At 49.8% G+C, this 20,800-nt stretch overlaps 1 protein-coding gene across 3 annotated transcripts in view; it reads right to left on the bottom strand.

Moving 5' to 3' along the window:
- Window positions 1–18,578, bottom strand: part of POLE (DNA polymerase epsilon, catalytic subunit) — a 55,737-nt gene extending 37,159 nt beyond the window's left edge. For all 3 annotated transcript variants that reach the window (XM_088175796.1, XM_088175797.1, XM_088175795.1), the window contains exons 1-24: window positions 18,348–18,578; window positions 17,801–17,881; window positions 17,683–17,727; window positions 17,455–17,547; window positions 16,764–16,918; window positions 13,698–13,839; window positions 13,326–13,406; window positions 12,969–13,076; window positions 12,437–12,547; window positions 12,083–12,168; window positions 11,256–11,375; window positions 10,375–10,507; window positions 9,607–9,720; window positions 8,626–8,838; window positions 7,815–7,922; window positions 7,048–7,176; window positions 6,137–6,239; window positions 5,896–6,042; window positions 5,170–5,315; window positions 4,256–4,404; window positions 3,792–3,884; window positions 2,983–3,127; window positions 2,339–2,496; window positions 183–378 (exon numbers count right to left, since the gene is read on the bottom strand). In XM_088175796.1, the coding sequence (XP_088031922.1) occupies window positions 183–378; window positions 2,339–2,496; window positions 2,983–3,127; window positions 3,792–3,884; window positions 4,256–4,404; window positions 5,170–5,315; window positions 5,896–6,042; window positions 6,137–6,239; window positions 7,048–7,176; window positions 7,815–7,922; window positions 8,626–8,838; window positions 9,607–9,720; window positions 10,375–10,507; window positions 11,256–11,375; window positions 12,083–12,168; window positions 12,437–12,547; window positions 12,969–13,076; window positions 13,326–13,406; window positions 13,698–13,839; window positions 16,764–16,918; window positions 17,455–17,547; window positions 17,683–17,727; window positions 17,801–17,881; window positions 18,348–18,578 (3,087 nt within the window). The remainder of the gene's footprint in view (window positions 1–182; window positions 379–2,338; window positions 2,497–2,982; window positions 3,128–3,791; window positions 3,885–4,255; window positions 4,405–5,169; window positions 5,316–5,895; window positions 6,043–6,136; window positions 6,240–7,047; window positions 7,177–7,814; window positions 7,923–8,625; window positions 8,839–9,606; window positions 9,721–10,374; window positions 10,508–11,255; window positions 11,376–12,082; window positions 12,169–12,436; window positions 12,548–12,968; window positions 13,077–13,325; window positions 13,407–13,697; window positions 13,840–16,763; window positions 16,919–17,454; window positions 17,548–17,682; window positions 17,728–17,800; window positions 17,882–18,347) is intronic.
- Between the last annotated feature and the right edge of the window lie 2,222 nt (window positions 18,579–20,800).

Here is a 20,800-nt window from a genome sequence, read left to right as displayed (position 1 = left end):
CTTCCAGTAAATCCACACTCCCACCCAGCTCAGTGTCATCTGTGAAGCGACTGAGGGTGAAAGAGGTACAGCGGACCTGTACCTCTCGGCAAGCAAAGTCCAGCCTCCCACAGTGCCTGACCAGCTCAGAGGCTCCTTCCCAGGCTCCACCTTGGAGTATACATTTGCTGAGCTGTGCCTACCTTGCTGTAGAGCACATCCAGCCAATAATCAGCCACCTTGGCCACAGAAGCATAGACCTCCTCCAGGGTGCTGCCTTTCAGAAAGGCTTCGAACACAGACGACTGGAATATCTTCACCAGCTGCAGTTCTCCCCGGCGTTTCACCTCAAACCCCTTCAGCTCAGCCAGGGACCCGTCCTCGTTGAACACGGCATACCTAGGAGAGAGTGTGAATAAACCTGGCCTACACCAAGGGAAGTGTCTCCCACGGTGCCTGTGGTGTCCCTCCTGCCAGGGTGCTTTTCCCCATGCCTTTGTGCCACCATCCAGCATGTTCAAAGGAGTCATAGAAGCACCTGGATAATCTCAAGAATCTACAGCTTCTCTAGCAACCATTTTACCTTGGTCTGGAAAAGGACATCAGCTCTTGCCCCAGCTCATCCACACTGACTCATCAAACCACAGGGGAAGGGATTTTAAAGATTATCGAGTCCCACATCCCTGCCACGGACAGGGAGACCTTCCACTAGACCAGATTTTTCCAAGCCCTGTGTAGCCTGGCCTGGAACGCTGTGGGGCAGCCACAGCTTCTCTGGGCACCCTGTGCCAGGGCCTCCCCACCCTCACATCCAGGAATTCCTTTCCAATATCTCATATAACCCTGCCCTCTGGCAGTGGGAAGCCATTTCCCCTTGTCCTATCCCTCTAGCCCTTGTCTCAAGTTCCTCTCCAGCTCTCCTGGAGCCCCTTCAGGGAGGGGCTCTAAGGTCTCCCTGAAGTCTTCTCCATGTGAGCACCCCCAGCTCTTCCAGCCTGGTTCCGGAGCAGAGGAGCTCCAGCCCTTGGAGCATCTCCATGGCCTCCTCTGGACTCAATCCAGCAGCTCCATGGGTTTTTTTGCGCTAAGCACACCAAACCTTGGTCAGCACTCATCGATGGTGAGGAGTGACTTTAATTGGTGGAGCATGACCTTAACTGTGTGTAACTAAGGGTGGGAGATGAGAGCCAGAATGGCGAAATGAAGATACTAGGAAGAGATTTAGAAAGAAGAAAACTGTCAACTCCAATGCTGGCAGAGGAGTTGAGAGGAAACTAGATACAGCCATGACACACCTAAGGGAACATTTCTCCCTCTTGCCTTTTCTCTTGCATTGCTTTGCCTTTCAAAGCCCTGAAAATTACCTGTATGTCACACAAAACCCCCAAACCACCACTGTAAGAACGATCAGTGAGGAGAGGGGATACTCAAACCTGCTTGGCCAGCCCTTCTCCCACCTGCCCACATTCCCATCAGCATAGCCTTTCCTTCCTCCACCAGCCATGGGGTCTGCAGCCACCTCCAGGCTGTTATGCTCGGAGAGTGACTGGGAAATAAATGCCCCTTCTAAGATCCCTTAACAATAGCAATCCAGAGTCCCCGAGGGGAGTCCTACAAGCACAGCCCACTCAGAACTGAGCAACACTTTGACTCCTGCAGAAGGGTCTGAATGCCTGGAGAAGGGCACTGACAGGGAATACTGTGTGCTGAACCTTGTCCTGTTATGGATTAAGCACAAAAAAGTCCAGAATTGTGAGGACAGAGTGCTGGGGACAGCAACAGTATGCTTTGTAGTCAGACCCACGCCTGTGGGCTGCCACCCAAAATAATGGATGCTACTGCTCTAGCTCACATTCTTGGTTAGGAGGCAATCTTTGAGAAATCAGTGAAGTTCGGGTACAACTACCCTATAATGTGACACTAATGACAGTACTAGTGCTACTTACAGATGGAGAGGGAAGGGGAAACACATAGGAGAAGCGTTACTGAAAGTCTGTGAACCGGTGAGAGATAGGAAGGCAGGAACTGCTGAGTTTTAACAGATTAGATTGACTACAAGCAGCATTAGAAATCCTCAAAAGGAAAGTCAATGTTCTTCTGCACACCTCAGAGCCAAACAGAGAGGTGTCTGGTCACTAGGCTGGAGAAATGTCATTTTGCTGCTATCTGCTAAAATTTACTGTCATAATAGCTGGATTCAAAGATGATCTGATGTAAGGAACTTGCCATTTAAAGCCGTGAGGCAAACGCTACTGGCTCTGGAGGCAAGGACAAACATGCCCCACATGCACAAAGGCAATGAGATCCTTAGTCTGTTAACTCAGGGAAAAAGACAGTATTTCAAGCTTTGAAATCTCACCTTTTCTTCAGCTTCTTGCCCTCCTCTTTGGAGGCTGGAAGGATCATGGCCAGGTACGGACCATCCACTTCAAAAAAGATGCTGTTCTCTGAGCGTGTGATGTAGGTGAGTGAGGCTGGATCCTGCAGTTCCTGGTACTGGTCATTTGTGAAGCCCTCCTGTGGCATAGTCCCAGGAGAACAGTTTCAATCCACAGCTGTCTGGTCACACCAGGGGATGCCCCTGGGACACACCCTGCCCTAAGGGACACCTGAGCACCACTCTGAGGGCTACAGCACAATTTAGTACTCAAAAGTCAAAACAACTCTCCTGTCTGTTGAGAAGAAAAAGGCTTTGGACCCTAAAATAATTTATTGTCTTACAGAGCCTGGAGTGAGCAGAGGATAGGTTTAGGACCTTGTGCTGGACTCCCTATCTGCACAGGTAAGCATGCACCTAACTTGGCCCTTTACAGGCACCCCTCTCTGATGAGGGATACTGAGCCTCTTTCTCCACTCAGATGCTCTCCAGGGGGCATCATCCCTGACATCTCACCCAGTACACAGGGAGTGGAGCTGGAAGAGGGACTCTCCCTATTCAATTCATCAGCTCTCCATCTCCTTTTCCCAGGCTGCAGAGCTGGCCTGGACAGGCGCCAGACTCACCTTCACCAGGATGTTCAGCATGGCTCCTGGATAAGAGATAGTCACTTTTGGCTTCTTGCTGTTGGTTGACTTGATGACAAAGTTCTCTGGGAAGCTATTGGGAAGGACACACCAAATCCCATCGGTATCCAGTTCTAGAGGTCTCCTAGGGAAGGAAGGAAGGCAGGCCACTGTCAGCAGCAGAGTGGATGAGAGGTGAGGATCACCTCCGTGTCCCCCATGAAGACAGCAGCAGCCTTTTGCATCCACTCTGCTCCCTTCTGCAAAGCAAACCCTCAAATACAACAGCAGTATCAGCAATCTCAATGCTCACAGAATCAGAGAATCACAGAGCACTCGAGGTTCAAAGGGACCTTAAAGCTCATCTCATTCCACCAACTCCTTGTCATGGGCAGGGACAACTTCCCCTAGACCAGGTTACTCCAAGCCCTGTCCAACCTGGCCTTGAAACACTTCCAGGGATTTAGGAGCAGCCATAGCTTCTCTGGGCCACTTGTGCAAAGAAGAATTTCTTCCCAGTATTCCATCTAACCATGTCCTCCTGCAGTGGGAAGCCATTCCCCCTTGCCCAACACCCCTGGCTGCTGCCCAAAATCAGTGTCCATCTTTCTTGGAGTCTCTTCAAGCACTTAAAGGGGCTCTAAGGTCTCCCTGGAACCTTCTCTTCTCCAGGATGAAAACCCCTAGCTTTCCCAGCCCTTCTTCCTCATAGGAAATGTGTTCTATCCCTCTGAAAACTTAAGTGTTTAACATGCTCCCACATTTGTCCTAGATGCAGATGCATCTTCTTCAGCTCAGCACACACTCACCCAATCTGCTCAATCAGCTCTCTGGCTTGGGTGATGATATTTGCCCCCGTGAAGCAGACAATGCCAGCCATTTCCATGGAGTACCAGCGAGCTCTGTGAGCAGAGGAGTCACAATTAAAAGCATGACATGCTCCCTCTAAAACCCAGCTATAGAAGGGCATGAAAATCTCCAGGGGAAGAATGGCAAGAAATACAACACAGGCCTTGGAACATTGTTCTCCTATGAAATTCTCTACTTATGATGCTCCAGAAAAGCTGAAAACCCACTAACAGACAAGATTCCCATAATTTAATGTCTGGTAAGAGTCTCCAGGATGAGGAATAATGGATAGAAGCAAGAGAAGAGTCTTACAGCCAGGACTTATTCTCATCTTGGTGCTTCAGGAAGCAACTACCTCACTAGGACAATCCTGGTTTCCGAGGGTCCTCTCTAGAGAATCCTGGATGGCCCAGGGGGGAGTTACCCTTTCCGCATGACATATCCGTAGAAAGAGTTGAGGATGCACTTGTGGGCCAGCTGCAGGGAGTCATAGAGGATCTCCATGTTCTTGCAGCGTTTCACTTCAGAGGCATCTCCTGTCTCCACTGCTGCAGACAGCTTCTTTTTCCACACCTGCATGCCAAGGGCAGAGTCAGGACAATTCCACATATCAGTACTGGTGGCACCCAACTGGTTCCCACTCAGTCCCATTATAGCATTGCAGCTCTACAGGAATATCTTTGCCAAAGATCAGCATCATGAGTCAAACATCCCATTTTCTTTTGAAGCACAGAAGGGGTTTGTCAGAGGCACTTTGTCACTTGCTAGAAGAGACTCCCAGCTCTCGTCATTGATTGGAATTCAACCAGCACCAGCTGTTACTGCACCATATGTGTGCAGGGAAGAACTCAATACACTGCCTGCTGCAATCCGTGATGCCCGGCTAACAGCAAAACCACCAGTGTAGGAAAAGCCTCTGTCAGCCCCGGGAATCATGGCAAAAGAGGCAGCTGGGGGGAACTGGCTCTTTAATTAACTCTGCCAGATATAGAGCCCCAGTGCCTTGTAGAATAGCTTGAGTTGGAAGGGATCTTAAAGCTCATCTCATCCCACCCCCTGCCTTGGGCAGGAACACATTTTACTAGACCAGGTTGCCTTAAATCCCATCCAACCAACTGGCCTTGGACACTTTGAGGAATGGGGCAGCCACAGCTTCTCTGGTCAACCTGTGCCAGTGCCTTACCTCCCTCACAGGGAAGAATTTCTTCTCAATAACTAACACAACCTTGCTCTCTATCAGTGGGAAGCCAACAGAGTAATCCTTTGAGTTTTTTTCAGCAAGGCGCAAGAAGTCCCCAGGCTTGGCAAGACAATTTGAACAGCGCCCAAGCTTGGTACCTTGTGCAGCCCCTTGAACTCGTATCGGCGGTCCCGGAATGCTCGCACTGTGTCCACGTAAAAAGAATTTTCTCGTTGGCAGATGGTGGTGACTCGCTCCTCCACCTTGGTGACATGGATCTTCTTGTATGCCTTGCGGCAGTAGTCTGGTCAAGGGAGAAGACAAAGGGAGGTTCTCAGGGACGGGTGCCCTGCAACACAGGGATGAGCAGAGTAGGGAAACGGAGGCAGCTAAGCATAAGGCACGGGTGAGTGGGGGACAGTCCTACTGCAAAGGGAGAGGAAGATCTCAATATAGAAAGATGCAGCACCTCTTTACAGAGGTCAAGGGCAAGGGGGAAAACAAACTAATCATGACCCACCTACAAACCCAGGCTCTTCCCCCAGCCAGCTGTGTGGTTCTGCTGGACAGCATCACTCCAAGTGATAGGATGTGATGTTTCCCTTTTATTAACTGATTTTATTTATTTAGTAACCTTACAAAAAATGGAGCCATTCATATTTCAGCTCAAACCCGTGGCTCTCCAACACAAAGGGAAAGACTGAGAGAGGTACCAGTGCCTGGCTCCTCTCAGGAAGCACACGAGTCTGCTGGAATCCTGGAGAAGTTCTGAGACCAGTCTGACCTTACTCTACAGCCCTAGGAGGGGTCCCTACTGCTGAACACTGCTCATAGTCCAGGTTGCAAAACACTGCCAGGATCATGACCTTGATTTGCTTTTTTACCTGCCAGGCGTTTTTTCTCATACTTGGCTTGTTCTTCCCGAGAGAGCTCATGGAAGGCACGAGGTGGTCCATCAGGGAACAAGGGAGGGAACTTTTCCGACTCCAGCTGCTGCTGGATACGGTGGTACTCGCTGCGGCTGGCAGGCACTGCAGAGGAAGGCAGTGATCAGTCTTGCAGGGGAGAAGCAGGAATTTGGCTCCATCTCTATGGGTTGGACCACATGGTCCTTCCTGTACTTACTGAATTCTCCTCTCCACTGCCACGTCATCCGGCGCTGACAGTTGGCACCCGGCTTGTTGAAGTCACAGGCAGCACATGTGGCCTCATCGACCATGGCTGAGGGCTGGATGCAGTTAACAGACACACAGGTGTTAGAGGGGACAGGTCCCCAAGTGACAACTCATGCTGGAACAGGCGCTGAGTGGCAGGAGAGCACAGGTGTGAACATCAGAGATGGTATTCAGTGAGCTCCCTTTTCCAGAGCCTTTCAGGAGCACAAGCCCCTCAAAACAACAGGTGGATTTTTGGGAAGAGCTCTAGCTAAAGCTGTAGCTGAGTGTCTGAAGACCTGGCCATCCAGAGAAGAACAGAGCTGGGGAAGAAGCTGGAGCACAAGTCTAATGAGGAGCAGTTGAGGAAGCTGGGGGTTTCAGCCTGGAGAAAATTAGGCTCAGGGAGGACATTCTTTTTCCTACAACTCCCTGACAGGAAGGTGGAGCCAGGTGGGGGTCAGGCTCTGCTCCTAGGGAACAAGTGAGGAAACAGCCTCAAGTTGTGCCAGAAGAGGCTTACGTTGGATATTAGGAAAAAATCCTTCACTGAAAGGGTGATCAGACACTGGAACTGGCTGTCCAGAGTGGCATTCTCCTGAAAGTATTTAAAAGCCATGTGGATGTGCCATCTGGGGACATGGGTTAGTAGTGGTTTTGGCAATGCTGGCAGAGTAATTGGACTCAATGGTCTTAGATGGCTTTTCCAACCAAAATAATTCCGTGATTCCACAATTCCAGCTTGACCAAATTTCACACCCAGCCTTATCTGCTTCCCATGCCCTGTGCAGAAAGTTCAGCCCTTGCTTTTAAGGGGATCCAGAGGGACCATCAAGGTCATCTGGAAGTCAGACTAGGAGAGACAAAATTAATGTTACTCACCTGCAGCCTGTTGGTCAGAATGATGTTGGGGTACATGGCCCCCACATCCAGATGATAGATAAGAGGACACTCAATTCTGTTGGGAACATCCTTCAGGGAATTCAGTTTGGCCTTGATTTCATCACAAACCTGTGGTAAGATAGAGAAGTGAAACTAGTGCAGGAAGGAATTAATGGGTCAAATACTTGTTGAATTTGGATCTTCTTCACATGGACACTGGCCCTAGGCTCTGGGGATGGATCTAAAGGGCCAAAGGAGCAGATCAGGGACTCCTTGACCACTGGTGCTTTTGGTTTTGATTTGGACCTCCAGAGTAAGCTTTTCTGTAGGGATATCTGGCAAGTGGGAGCAGCTGCTTCCTAAATATGACTTGATTGAGAACCTTTTCAGTGCAAGTGGGTTAGTGGAGACAACAGCAAAGACCAGAGGTGCTGCCCTCAAAGAAATTCCAAACTTCGATTTGGAGAGGGGCAACCTGCACTTTTGTAGCTGATAAGAAGTAGGGAAAAAGAGGAACAAGAGTACTTGGGATATCTGAAGGGTCTGCCTTCTCCCTAAATTCCTTTCCAGCTCTCTCAGAGCTTTGCACCTGGTTGAACCTGTGAAGGGAAAAGCAAGAGCTGCATTCCTCAGATGGGGCAGAGACCCTGATCCTCAGGCTGGGCTGCTTAGTCTCTCTTTGTAGAGCACAAACCAAACGCAAACAAGCATTTTAGAGCTGCAGTCCCAGTTTCCTGCCCAGCTCAGCCATGCTGCAGGTGCTGTACCTCCTGGAAGTTGGTGACCTGATCCAAGGGCAGACCCTCCTCTTCCTCAATGGCATGCTGCAGGGTCTTTTCCACGTGCTGCACCAGGAAGTCGAAGGCAGCAGGATTCTACAGGGACATGGAGATGGCAGTGAGGCCACAAGCAGCTGTTCCTGACAGCAGGCTGGCAGCTTCTGCCCTGCACCCCTGTCCCTGATCGGCTTGAGGACCTCTAAGCCGTAAGGGACATGTTGAGGCACTGGGGGAGGTGATGGAAGTAGCAGAAACAGGTAAAAAACCCTCAGGAAGGGTTCAGCAGAAGTTCTGTTTAAGAGAGAGGACAGAACCCCAAGCGACAAGACGCATAACTTCCAAGAACCACTGGCTGAAAAACAAACCCAAAACCCTACTTCATCACCATCCCCTGCTGTCAACAACTCTGGATTGCTTGTCCTCCCACTGAAGCACAGATAACCACTTAGAAATCTCCTCCAATCCCATCCCAGCCTAGCTTCAGGTAGCAAGAGTCTCCTGGAGGCTGCCAAGCATTGGAACAGGATGTTGAGGTCAGTGGTGAAACCACCATCCCTGGAAGTGTTCAGAAGACATGCAGATGTGGCACTTGGGGACAGTAGTGGCCTTGGCAATGCTGGATTAACAGCTGAACTTAGCAGCATTAAAGGGCTTTTCCAACCTTACTGATTTCTGTGATTCTAGGTGTTGCCCTAGAAGCTCAGCAGAGATACATTGGAGATGCCAACAACAGTAGAAATGCTATCCTTCCTCACTGCACTGATCCATAAGTACAGGGGGCTGGCTGCTGGCCCATTACCATTTTGAAGCGGCAGGGAATGTCACTGCGGAAGACCCCAGATTCCAGTGCTTCCACGTGGCCTCCCACATAGGTCTCTGAGTCCAGCACATGTCCATCTTCAGTAAGTTTGTTGAATTCCTGCTCCTGCTTGTTGGGGAAGATGATGTTGGCATGGTAGGCCTGAACCATCAGCAGTGCCTCGCACAGTGTCCCAGATCCTTTTCTTAACACCTGCACATGAGAAACCAAATCTAGTTTCAAATTCAAAAATAGCAGATTTAAATATCAGGAGGAAATTCTTTCCTGTGAGGGTGGTGAGGCACTGGACTGGCACAGGTTTCCCAGAGAAGCTGTGGCTGCCCCATTGCTGGAAGTGTTCCAGGCCAGGTTGGACAGAGCTTGGAGCAATCTGGTCTAGTGGACGGTGTCCCTGCCCCTGACAGGAAGGTGGATGAGATTATCTTTAAGATTCCTTCCAACCCAAACCAGTCTGTGATTCTGTAGAAGTGCTGTCCCAGCACTGGTAAGACTGGACTGTCACACAACAAGCAGGACAGCTTCAGCTGGTGACACATCTGCAACACCACTCCATCAAGTGCCTTTGTCAGCTCAACCAGGTGGGAACAGAATGACATCTTCTACATGCTTAGCATTGACAACTTCCTTATCATCCTCCCTACAGCTGACAACAGCCATCAGGAGACCCAACTTTGCACGGCCACAACTGCAAGTGAACTTGGCTGAGCATGGAGCATTAGCCATACTTTCGTCCTCCAGTCCTGTACTGCCAAATCTCAGGTGTCTTCTTCTAGAAATCTGTCTCCAAATACCCCACTACAGGAGAAAGGAATAGCCTCTAAATCACCCCCTCTTCCTCCCTGCCACATATGCAGAGTGTCTAGGCAGTGGGAATCAGATCTGTGGCCAGAGCATCCCTGCAGTGTGGGAACCATGGCACTTCACCCAGCAAAGAGATCGCAATTTTGGGAAAGCTCTCACCTCATCAGGCTCCATGGGAATGATAGTACACAAAGCGAAAATGAAGGGATGTACATACTTCATATACATGTAGTAAGTAGCAACGGCATCAGACACTGAGTAGGTGGCCAGGGTCTGTCAAGGAACAAAAGAAGCAAATTAATCCTAATCCCATGTGACAGAGTGGCTCAATGACAATGATCTTTCATTGTTTCCTGCTAGACATTCTCCTATCAGCAGGAAGAAGGAAAAGGTGTACTTCTCCACAGCCTATATAAAGAATATAGATTTTATATATATATATAAATCTAAAATATAGATTATATATATAAAGAATACAAATTATATAAAGAATAATATGTTTGCTTCTGAGGCCATCCTGCTTTAGCTCTAATCAAACAGCAACATGTCAGCTCTAACTGAGAAGGAACAAGGAAGATGAGCTGAAAGCACATAATCCGCCCAGTTTGGGTCTCAGGAAGCTACTACAGGACTCAGCAGAACGTCCTGCCTGTGACACCTGGAGCAATAACCCTCTCCTGCATCCTCAGCAGGTCTCAGTTCCTCATGGTGTTTCTGATTTCACCCCACACTGATTAAATAAATACAGAGAATGCACAGTGCAATGACAGAGCCAGAAACACTTCAGGGGAATCATGTTCCTCTAAGGCATTGGAAGTCTAGGGAAACAGATTCAGTTAATTCCTCAAAATCCAGTCTAACTTACAGACTCAGTCTTAGTGCAGCTGCTCTAGGCTTGTTTCCCCATAGAGCACAGGGAGGGAATACCTGAGGCTCCTCCGTGGCCATCCGGCACATCTCCTCAGGGTCCAGCTCCACTGGATCGTAACCCAGTTTTGCTTTAGCTGCTGCTTTCAGGTTGTGACTTCCCACTGGGAGGTAACTATCTCTCTTCACCCACCTGGACAGAATCAGGAAAATATCAGTTTGTGCAGAGAAACCAGGCCTGACCTTCAAAACATGGCCAAGATTGTGAAGGGGACCTCAACTACCATGGGGATCTCTCACCAAGGACAGCCCAGCATCCAAGAACAGTGGGGTACAAGGCTGTCCAACTTTGGCTAGCCCAACCAGAACAACTGCCACTGTCCACTCCACCACTACTGCTCATAATTTCCACCTTCCAGCTCCCTCAGTGGCTTTAAGATAAATATTTCACCACTGAAGAGGACCCCACCTGCAAGAACTGTAAGGACATCCAGCTGTGCTCCAGAGCCCAGTCTGCTCCAGGGGGGAAATCCACATAAAACCCCAAAGTTCTGTCTCTCCCATGTGTCCTTTCCTCTTCCCTGTATATCAGGAGGCTGGTAGGTGAGACTACAGTCCCTTTCCCTGCTCCAATGGCCAGATCTTAACCCACTCCCTCTCCCTTTCTCTATCCTCCCAAATCAGCAATCAAACACCCAAGGCTGCAGGGTAAAAGCAGCCTGGGAGCCCTTCAGGGGAAGACTTGGCAGTTCCTGTGGGATGCAGCACACCAAGGGGAAGAAGACAACGCAGGAATGGATTATCACACAGCTGAAGAAGGTGACACACAAAGCTTCCAAAAGACAGAACGTGAGAACAGTATTCAAATACAACTGTAGGCATTTTATCTGAATGGAAGAGACAAAGATACAGCTATGTGGTAGAGGGGCAGCATTCGGTACCTCAGACAGTCCATGTGGATGCACTGGGATGCTTTGTACTCCCCCTGGCTATCCTTCTGAAACCCAATTTCCTGATACATATTAATTCCATGAGCTGCTGCTCTTGCTTCCACAAAAGGCCTGGAGAAAGAGACAGCATGAAGAGAAGGAGCAGAACAGCCATTTTCCTACATCTCCAACAATGGTTCTATGACCACCTTGTTACAAACTGCCTGAAGAATTTTTCTTGTGATTTATCTGTGTAGCTGATCACAGGGAAAACTTCCTGCAGGACAAGTAGACACATCATACCTGGAAGTATTCAAGGCCAGCTGGGACTTGAAACAACCCGGTCTAGTGGAAGGTGTCTCTGGTCATGGTAGCAGGTTGGAACAAGATGATTTTTAAGGTCTCTTCCAACCCAAACAATTTTGTGGTTCAAGAGGCAAACCTGCTTGCTTGTATCCTGTATCTGGAGGCAGAGGTGTGTGGGTCCTCTCCCCCTGCTTCCCCAGGGTCTTCTGCACACCTCTTCCAATACCCTCCAGGTCTCCTGTGACCCCCTCCCTGCTCTCCCATGACTGAGCTCATCCAAACACTGCCATTCCCACATTGCCAAGGGTTTAAAAGCAGCTCAGGCAAGTGGATGGGACTCTTCAGAAAGTCCTATTGCCAAGTCCACTGACCAGAGGATTTTTTGGTGAGGTGCAGGACACGGCTGCTCCGCATGTGGCCACATGGCCTTCCCCACACTGTCTGAGCTATGGAAGGATGTCGAGGATAGAACCTGACTTTGCCCTCTAGTTCAGATGACACATTTCCAGTTTAGTCATCATCCCTGATCTTACCAGTCAAAGAAGTCTCCGTTGTATGTGACAATGATGGTGGGTTTGGTCTCCTGGATGTGTTCAAACCATTTCTGGATTAAATGAGCCTGGGATGAAACAGAAAAGACATGTATTTTAAGGGAACTTCAACTCCATAGAGAGGTGGTAGATACCACACAGTTTGTTCCACCCTTCCTCTTTCCTCTGCACCTAGCACAAACCTGGTCTCTCTTACCCTTATTCCCAAGAAACAAAAGCACAAGCAGTCCTGCTGGACTTACTGTGTTTCCCAGGGAGGCAATCTGCCAGGGAATGGGCTCTCTGGCCAAGGAAAGCTCCAGGTGGGTATAACTCTGCAGAGCAGAACTGACTTACCTCATCTGGTTCGTTAAAGACACAAAATGGACCCTCATACTCTGGCTTGGGAGTAAACTCAAAGTCTTCAATGTTCTCTGAGACAATCTCCCTGTTTGTGATCAGGTAGCCCTGAGGAGGTGACAAGGAAGCAGTGAGGAAGATTGGGGTTGCAGACAACTCAAAAATGCTGCCCAAACAATGGGATGCTTTCCTCTTGAAAGCCAGAGCTTCTGTCATGGGGTAACAACGTTTTGGGAGTCATCCATTGATGATGATGATCCATCATTGACCATTGGAAAATGAGGCCATGGACAGACAATATGGGACACCAGTGTTGTCCCTCTGCTGAAGAGAAGCATGAGCAACCTGGGCTGAGTTCCACAAAACTCAGCATCCAGTACATCACTCAGACTTTAATGCTATTCCCACAGCTACACATCATGCAGCTCGCAGCATAGCAAGCCTGGAGACAGCAGGATTGGAGGGGAATGCTGGGCTGCCTCCTGGCTTTGCTGCCCAAGCCCAAAGGAAACCACCCTGGTATCCTTACCTGCCCATCAATCATGTAGGAGATCATCATGATCTGGTCTGTGTCTGCATCAGGAAACTTCAAAGGGAGTTTGGTTGTTTCAATATCAAATGCAAGAACAACAGGATCCTGAGCAGGACCAAACACATTAGAAAAGATTCCAGAGCTGACCGAAAGTGTGGCTCCCCATAAAACCCAGAGTTAGTCCAGTAAATGAACCAGAATATCCCCGTTAATCATTTTAGTACTTTAGCAACCCAGAAATCACTACCCAAGCCCAGTGTTCCCCCTGCCAGCATGGTTTTACACTGTCAGCACATCAGACACGAGTCCATTGGGGCGGACCCACATCAAGAGGGACACCTGCCCAGTGCTCACCGGCCGCTCCACAAGGTCATCTCGGCGGGTGATTTCGGGGGGGTAGGTGCTGCCCCGGTATCGCACGTTATACCAGTGAGCCTGTGGAGAGAGAAGGGCGGGCAGTGCCTTATGGCAGGGCAACATCCCCATGTCACTCTGTCCAGCTGCTGCAGATGGAACTGTGGCAAACAGGCAGCTCAGACGAAAGGCTCAAATTATGGCCATGCATTAACCAGGTAGCTTTTCTGTATGCCATTAACTAAGGAAACGCCCAGCAGAACAGAACTGAGCTCTAGACATGAACTCATTATCACCAATACCTTTGTAAAGGTGTTGGAGAGAAAAAAGTTTTCCACGTTTCAGGAGTGTGACTGGGAAAGCAAAGCTCACCACATGGATCTTCAGGTCGATGGAAAGGCGAACATGGTAGGGCACATCATACTCCCGCATATCCACAATGTTGTCCATCTGGTTGGCAATTTTTTTGGAGGCTCCTTCCTCATCTGTGCTTAGACTGCCCCCACTCAGAGCACTGCAAGAACAAAGGGAAGCAGGTGCATTACCCATGTGTCACACAGAATCACTAGGCTGGAAGAGACCTTTAAAATCAATGATGATTCCAACCCATGCCCTAACCCCTCAACTAAACCATGGCACTGAGTGCCACATCCAATCTTTTTTTAAACACATCCAGGGATGGTGACTCCACCACCTCCCCAGGCAGACAATTCCAGTACTTTCTCACTCTTTCAGTAAAAAATTTTTTCTTAACATCCGACCTAAATTTCCCTTGGCACACTTAAGACTGTGTCCTCTTGTTCTGCCATTGCTGCCTGGTGAAAGAGACCAACCCCCACCAACTACAACCACCTTTCAGGTAGTTGTAGAGATTGATAAAGTCACCCTGAGTCTCCTTTCCTCCAGGCTAAACAACCCCAGCTCCCTCAGCCGTTCCTCACAGGGTTTGTGTTCCAAGCCCCTCCCCAGCCTCGTTGCTCTCCCCTGGACACGCTCAAGTGTCTCAACGTCCTCCCTAAACTGAGGGCCCCAGACCTGGACACAGCACTCGAGGTGTGGCCTCACCAGTGCTGAGTACAGGGGAAGAATGACCTCTCTGATCCTGCTGGCCATGCTACTCCTGATCCAGGCCAGGATGCTGTTGGCTTTCTTGGCCACCAAGGCACACTGCTGGCTCACGTTCAGCTGGTTGTTGACCCGTACCCCCAGGACCCTTTTCTGCCTGGTCCAGCCACACTGGCCCCAGTCTATAACACTGCAGGGGGTTATTGTGGCCAAAATGCAGGACTCCGCACTTGGACTTATTAAACTTCATCCTATTGGACTCTGCCCATCCAACCAACCGTTCCAGGTCTCCCTGCAGAGCCCTCCTACCTTCCAGCAGATCGACATGTGCCCAGCTTAGTGTTGTCTGCAAATTTACTAAGGATAGACACAATACCCTCATCCATGTCATCAATAAAAATATTAAATAGAACAGACTCCAGCACAGATCCCTGAGGGACATCATTAGTGTCCCTCCTAGTGGCCACCAACTGGATGCAGCACCGTTCACCACCACTCTCTGGGCCCAGCCATCCAACCAGTTCCTAAACCAGCACAGAGTGCTCCTGTCCAAGCCATGGGCTGCAGCTTTTCCAGGAGTTTGCTGTGGGAGACAGAGTCAAAGGCCTTGCTGAAGTCTAAATAGACACATCCACAGCCTTTCTTGCATCCACCAGGACGGTGACCTGGTCATAAAAGGAGATCAGTTTGGTCAAACATGACCTACCCCTCCTAAACCCATGCTGGCTGGGTCTGATACCCTGGTCATCCTGTAAATTCTGCATGATGGCACTTAGTATAAACTGTTTCAAAACCTTACTGGGTACTGAGATCAGGCTAACTGGCCTATAATTACCAGGATCCTCTTTCCTACCCCTTTTTGTGAATGGGCATCATATTGGCCAGCTTCCAGTCATCTGGAACCTCACCAGTGAGCCAGGACTGCTGGTAAATCATGGACAGCAGCTTCACAAGCTCATCTGCCAGCTCCTTCATCACTCTGTGATGGATCCCATCCGGTCCCATAGATTTATGGCTCAGCAGTTCTCTGACTGCCTTCTCCTAGATAACAAGGGGTCCATTCTGTTCCCTGACACCATCTACCAACCCAAGAGGACAGCTGTCCAGAGGACAAGCCATCTTCCCACTAAAGACTGAGGCAAAGAAGGAGTTAAGCACATCCACCTTCTCCTCATCTACAGTTACTAAGCTCCCTTCCACATCTAGTACATCTAGAACACAGGTTGGTCCTTCCCTTCCTTTTGCTGTTAATATATTTGTGAAAACATTTATTATACTTCACAAAAATTGCCAAATAAAGTTTAACTGAGCTTTGGCATCTCTAATTTTTTTCCTACATGCCTTAGCAACCCCCTAAAATATTTCTTGAATACCTGACCCTCCTCCCAAAGACGATACATCCTCTTTTTATTCCTAAATTCCTTCAAAACCTCCTTGCCCATCCAGGCTGGATGTTTGCCTCGTCTTTCAGCCCATAGGAACAGTCTGTTCCTGTGTCCTCAAGATCTCTGTTTTGAAGCATGCCCACCTTTCCTGGACGGCTTTGTTTTTAAGGGCTGCTTCTCAAGCAGCGCTCCTAAATAGGCCAAAGTCTGCCCTCTGGAAGTCCATTGTGAAAGTTTTATTGATGCTCCTCCTTATTTCACCAAATATTGGGAACTCTATAATTTCATGATCACTATGTCCCAAACAGCCTTCAACTACCACATCTCCCACCAGCCCATCTCTGCTTGTAAACAACAGGTCTAGCATACTCCCTCCCCCAGTGTTTGTCTTCCAGGGATGCCTACTGCCACTGGTGACACTAGCAGGAGGAGTCAGGGACAGGAGAGAAATGGAAAATGTTGGATTTTTTCTGTCTTGATCACAACTAGAAGTAAGGTAAGGTTGCTCATTGCTTCTCTGGATCCTTTCACAGGGAACAGGCAAACTTTGACAGGCAACCAGACATACCACCCCATCCCATCCCATGCCATGCCATCCCATCCACTCTGGGGCCTCTTGATGTGCAGCACAGAGCTGGAAGAACCACACTGAAGATGGGTGGTAGAGAGGCATAGCAGGGTTCAGACACAGGCAATTCAACAACTCTGAGGACAGTTGGGAAATAATCAAGAGGGTCTAATAATTAAGTGGGTGGTGAGGCACTGGCACACATTGCCCAGAAAAGCTGTGGCTGCCCCATCTTTGGAAGTGTCCAAGGCCAGGTTGGACAGGGATTGGAGCAACCTGGGATAGTGGAAGGTGTCCCTGCTCATCGCAGGTGGGTTGGACTAGACAGCCTTTAGAGGTCCCTTCCAAGCCAAACTCCTCCATGGTTCTATGAATTATCAACATAAGAAACTGACTGAATCCCCCATGGGGAGCTCCCACCTTGACAGCATGGTCGTGTAGACATCACTCGCCTGGTCTTGCTCCCTGTTTTTCCTCACAGCAGGAGAGATATCCTTGCGTACCTTCACCAAGTCCTCCACCGTGTTGAAGGACAGCTTGATGTAGTTCCTCTTCAGGCCCACCAAGTGGTTTGGCTGCAAAGCAGCAGGAGAACAGCAGCTAAGGATGGGCACCAAGAGAGAGGGGTGGAAGGCCAGCAAGACTGATACGGATGGAAGGATTGGCCAAAAAAGAGGTGCTGATGGGTGGGACAGTAAAGCACCGAGGAGAGATTCTGGGGCTGCTGTGGGGCAGCACAGCAAGAGCCCAGCCAGCCCTGCTGCTTGTGCAGGCACCCACAAGTGGGATTTACCCAGGGAAAAAGAGGAAGAATGGGTCGAGCATGAGTAGCATCCCCCTTCTGCAGTATCATTCTTCATCCAAACACTTTAATTTCAGAAATTAATGTCCTGAACACATTGTCTGAAACAGTTGATATTTTCAAGGAGAGGAATGTAGTTACTGCTGATGAGCAATTAGCCATACACAGCATGTATGTACATAGTAAATACATTTGTGAGATGCCACAGCACCAGGAGATTTAAGTCAAGCATGCCACTTTCTCTCTCTACTCATCCCTTCCTAGTAGAGCTGTGCAAGGTCCAAAAAAATGCCACAGAGAGATACAGACCAGGTCCAAGTCCTCTTTGGGGACAGTTTCCAGCTTTGCAATCTTCCCTTGGAACTTCTTGGAGAGGAAGGAGGACACTTCCCGCTCGCAGCCCTGTCAAGAGACCCTGGGGCTGAGCAGTATGTCTCTGTCCTTGGGAGATCATCCCAAAGCAGACTGCCCAGAAAGTCTTGAGCTCCCCAAGATGCTGTCTCCTTCCCTGGGGAGCTCAGCCCTGCCCCTGCTCACCTTCTGGGTGGCAATGTAGAAGTAGGGCTGGTAGGGTAGGGCCACCTAGGAAGGAGCAGACATACGATGGTGACAAGTTCCCTCTTGGGACAGCATACCCACTTGCCCTGGTACCCACCTTGAAGCGGCTCCCATCTTCCTGGATGAAGTAGTAGTCCACTGCACTCACTGACCGCCGGTCCTCATCCAGCACCTCCGTCTGTCCATGGGCATCAGAACTCATGGGCACCATGAGACTACCCCGGGACCCCACCACAGGACACTTTCCCCCCGGAGCTTACCGGAAGTCTCTTCCCTTCCGGTAGAGCCAGGGAAACATGAGAGGCCCAGTAAGGAGATTGGACCTCCTCTCCCGAGTAGGGCCGGGGTCTGTCAGTGGGAACGGCCTCTCTCGGCCCTACCATGGGTCTACCCAGGGGACTTACTCCCCCACGTCCTGTCAGGGGTATCTCGGTAGGACACTCCACCCACACCCCGCACTGTATGGGGGGGTCTTCCCATAGGACCCCTGCCCCCTACCGGCCATAACTCCGCGGACGGCCATTCCTGGTACGGCTGGGGTGTCTTTGTGGGAGACTCCTCCCTAGGGCCTATCCAGGGTCTCCCCACGGGACGCCCCGTGCCCCTTCTGTTGCCTGCTCGCCTCCTGCCGCGCCGGCCCGTACCGGGTGCATGTTGATGAGCCAGCCCGTCCGCTCACCGGGCTCCGCGGGCCGCTCGAAGCCGAACAGCGCGTCCAGCCGATCCGTGCGCTGTGCTCGCTCCAAGCGCTTGAGTGCAGACAGCGCGGGGACATCGTCACGGCCGGACGCGGTGCCGTCCGCCGGCTCCCGGTGCCCGCCTGGCCGCCGCCCCCACCGCGCTGCCTCGGGCTCGGCGCCGTCCCGCAGCCCCATCCCAGCCGGCCCAGGCCACACCTCTGCGGTGCCGCGGGAAGAATTTCCCGCGCTGCTCCCGGTTCTCGCGAGAGCAAACCCCTCGCTGCGCCTCGCGGCGAGAGCACCACTCAGAGACGCGGCCCCGCCTCCCAGGCGGGCCCATCCCACCAATGACAGGCGGAGCTCCCGCCCCTCGTCCCGCCCCTCCGCGCTCGTCCCCGGGGCGGCAGTTCCGGAGCTGTGGTGGCTGCGGCGGCCGCCAGGCTGCAGGTTGCTCCAAGCCCGGCGTACGGAGGGCGGCCCAGCACACCCAGCGGGCCTCCTTGCCGGCTGCTGAAGACCCGGAGCCGGGTCCTGCCCAGGCCCAGGATGTGACTGCTGCCTCCCCCGTTGTGGATTCAAGCGAAGCTGAGCACAGGTCCCAGAGTGAATCCTAAGTGGTACGTAACAAAAAGTTAGCCATAAGTAATAGTGGAACAAGATGTGCAGGTAAAACAAGCAAGATAGCAAAGAAAAACAAGGTAGCGGGACAAGTGAGATAACAAATGCCACCAAGATCAAGGTAACAAGTTTTAACGGAACTTGCAAACTGCAAAATTAGCTAAAAACAAATTAGACTGAAAAACAAGAAGTACCATGGCATGCGCTGGAGATAGAGTTATAAAGTTCAAATGTGATGAAGACTACAGAAGTCTTTATCAAAAGACCACCAGAGGACTGACGACCGCCACAGAAGGAACTGATGCATGCACGAAAGCACCAAAATGTTGTAAAACCATTACACAGCTTTATGCAAATATGAGTATGCTAAATGATGTGTTGTAATTGTGACGTTGCACGGAAGGACTTTTAAAATGTAACTGAAGGCTAAAGAAGATTTAATAAGTTTTTGTCGGAGAAATCTGCTTCACTCCCGGTGCTGAATAAACAAATACCTGCTCTGTAGCCATCTTACTATAAAGTATTATTTTCTTGCCCAGTTTTGGGCTTCAAGAGTCACACAGGTGCCAGAGACACACACATGGATGCAAACACAGGACACCCAGGACCCACAGGCACTGGACACAAGACAGCCACCTGCAAGGTGCTGTCGTCAGCTGTCACCCTCCCCGTGTCTGGTGTCCTCCTGGTTCACACGTTCAGCAGTGGCAAAGCCCAGGCTGATCATTCTGGAAGGGCTAACCCCAATGGGTTTCTGGATAACCCATGGATTAGTATCTCCTCTTGGTACTGAAAATGGCTCTATTAAAAGCCAGTGTACTTAAAGGAGGCAGAGTGTTGGAAATTATGCGAAGTTTAACATTTTTAAAATGTAACTTTAGTGAGGTTAGTTCGCCTTTGCCCAGGGAAAAGGGAATTAAGTTTCTTTTCAAATGACTCTGTTTCACCCGGTGAAAGCTGATGAGTTCAACACCTACATAGATTGGGAATAGTCAGCAGACACAGATTCCAGCAGATAGGCAACCTTCAACGAGCATTAACAACATCAACCATCAATCCCAGACACTGCCCTCTGGCATGGTCAGAGACACCTGGTGCAGAAAAGATTGATAAGAGAACCAAGAAAATGAGGACCAAATTAGCCTTGGAGGCAAAAAAATCCTTAACAGGAAACCAAATACTAAAAACTGCATAACTTGGGACCAATGCACATTGAACCAATGAATTTCTGTGAGGTTTGGCTATATAAAATATGGGGAAAATCTAGTAAAAATGATTTGCTCTGCACATCTAGGCAATGTGTGGGTGAAATTATTTCTGTTGCACATTCTGGCCAGAATAAAGTAATGCCTTGATTCTCTAACACTAAAAATGGTTGTTGGAGAGTTTTTTGTTTTTGCTGAAGTTTCAGTGACACGTTCATCCTTTCTATTTGACCTGAATTCTGAGGGTACCAGGGGGTATGGAGGTCCCATTGAATTCTCAAAGCAACCTCAATTCTTTGAAGGATTTCTCTGTAAAATGAGTTCCCCTGTCCGAGTCCACTGCCTTCACAGAAAGGCATATTCAGAAATCATTTGTTAACTGATCAAATAAGTTGCTGAAGTGGCTAGAAATGCCTCTGGCCACCCTTCTAGCCGGCATAGCACTACCAGAGGATATTTAAGCCATCTTGCCCAGGACATCTCAAATAGACACTCTAGAAGGACTTATAGCCCAGGGCCATTCTCCTGCTTTGCAATCTCCTTTGTAGTCTGGCTATTAACTTTAGCCAGGCACCCCTCAATAGCTCTTTTTGA

This window comes from Sturnus vulgaris, chromosome 19 (assembly GCF_052056855.1).
Source record: "Sturnus vulgaris isolate bStuVul1 chromosome 19, bStuVul1.hap1, whole genome shotgun sequence".
Taxonomy (NCBI): domain Eukaryota; kingdom Metazoa; phylum Chordata; class Aves; order Passeriformes; family Sturnidae; genus Sturnus; species Sturnus vulgaris.
This window is presented reverse-complemented; position numbering and strand designations above follow the sequence as displayed.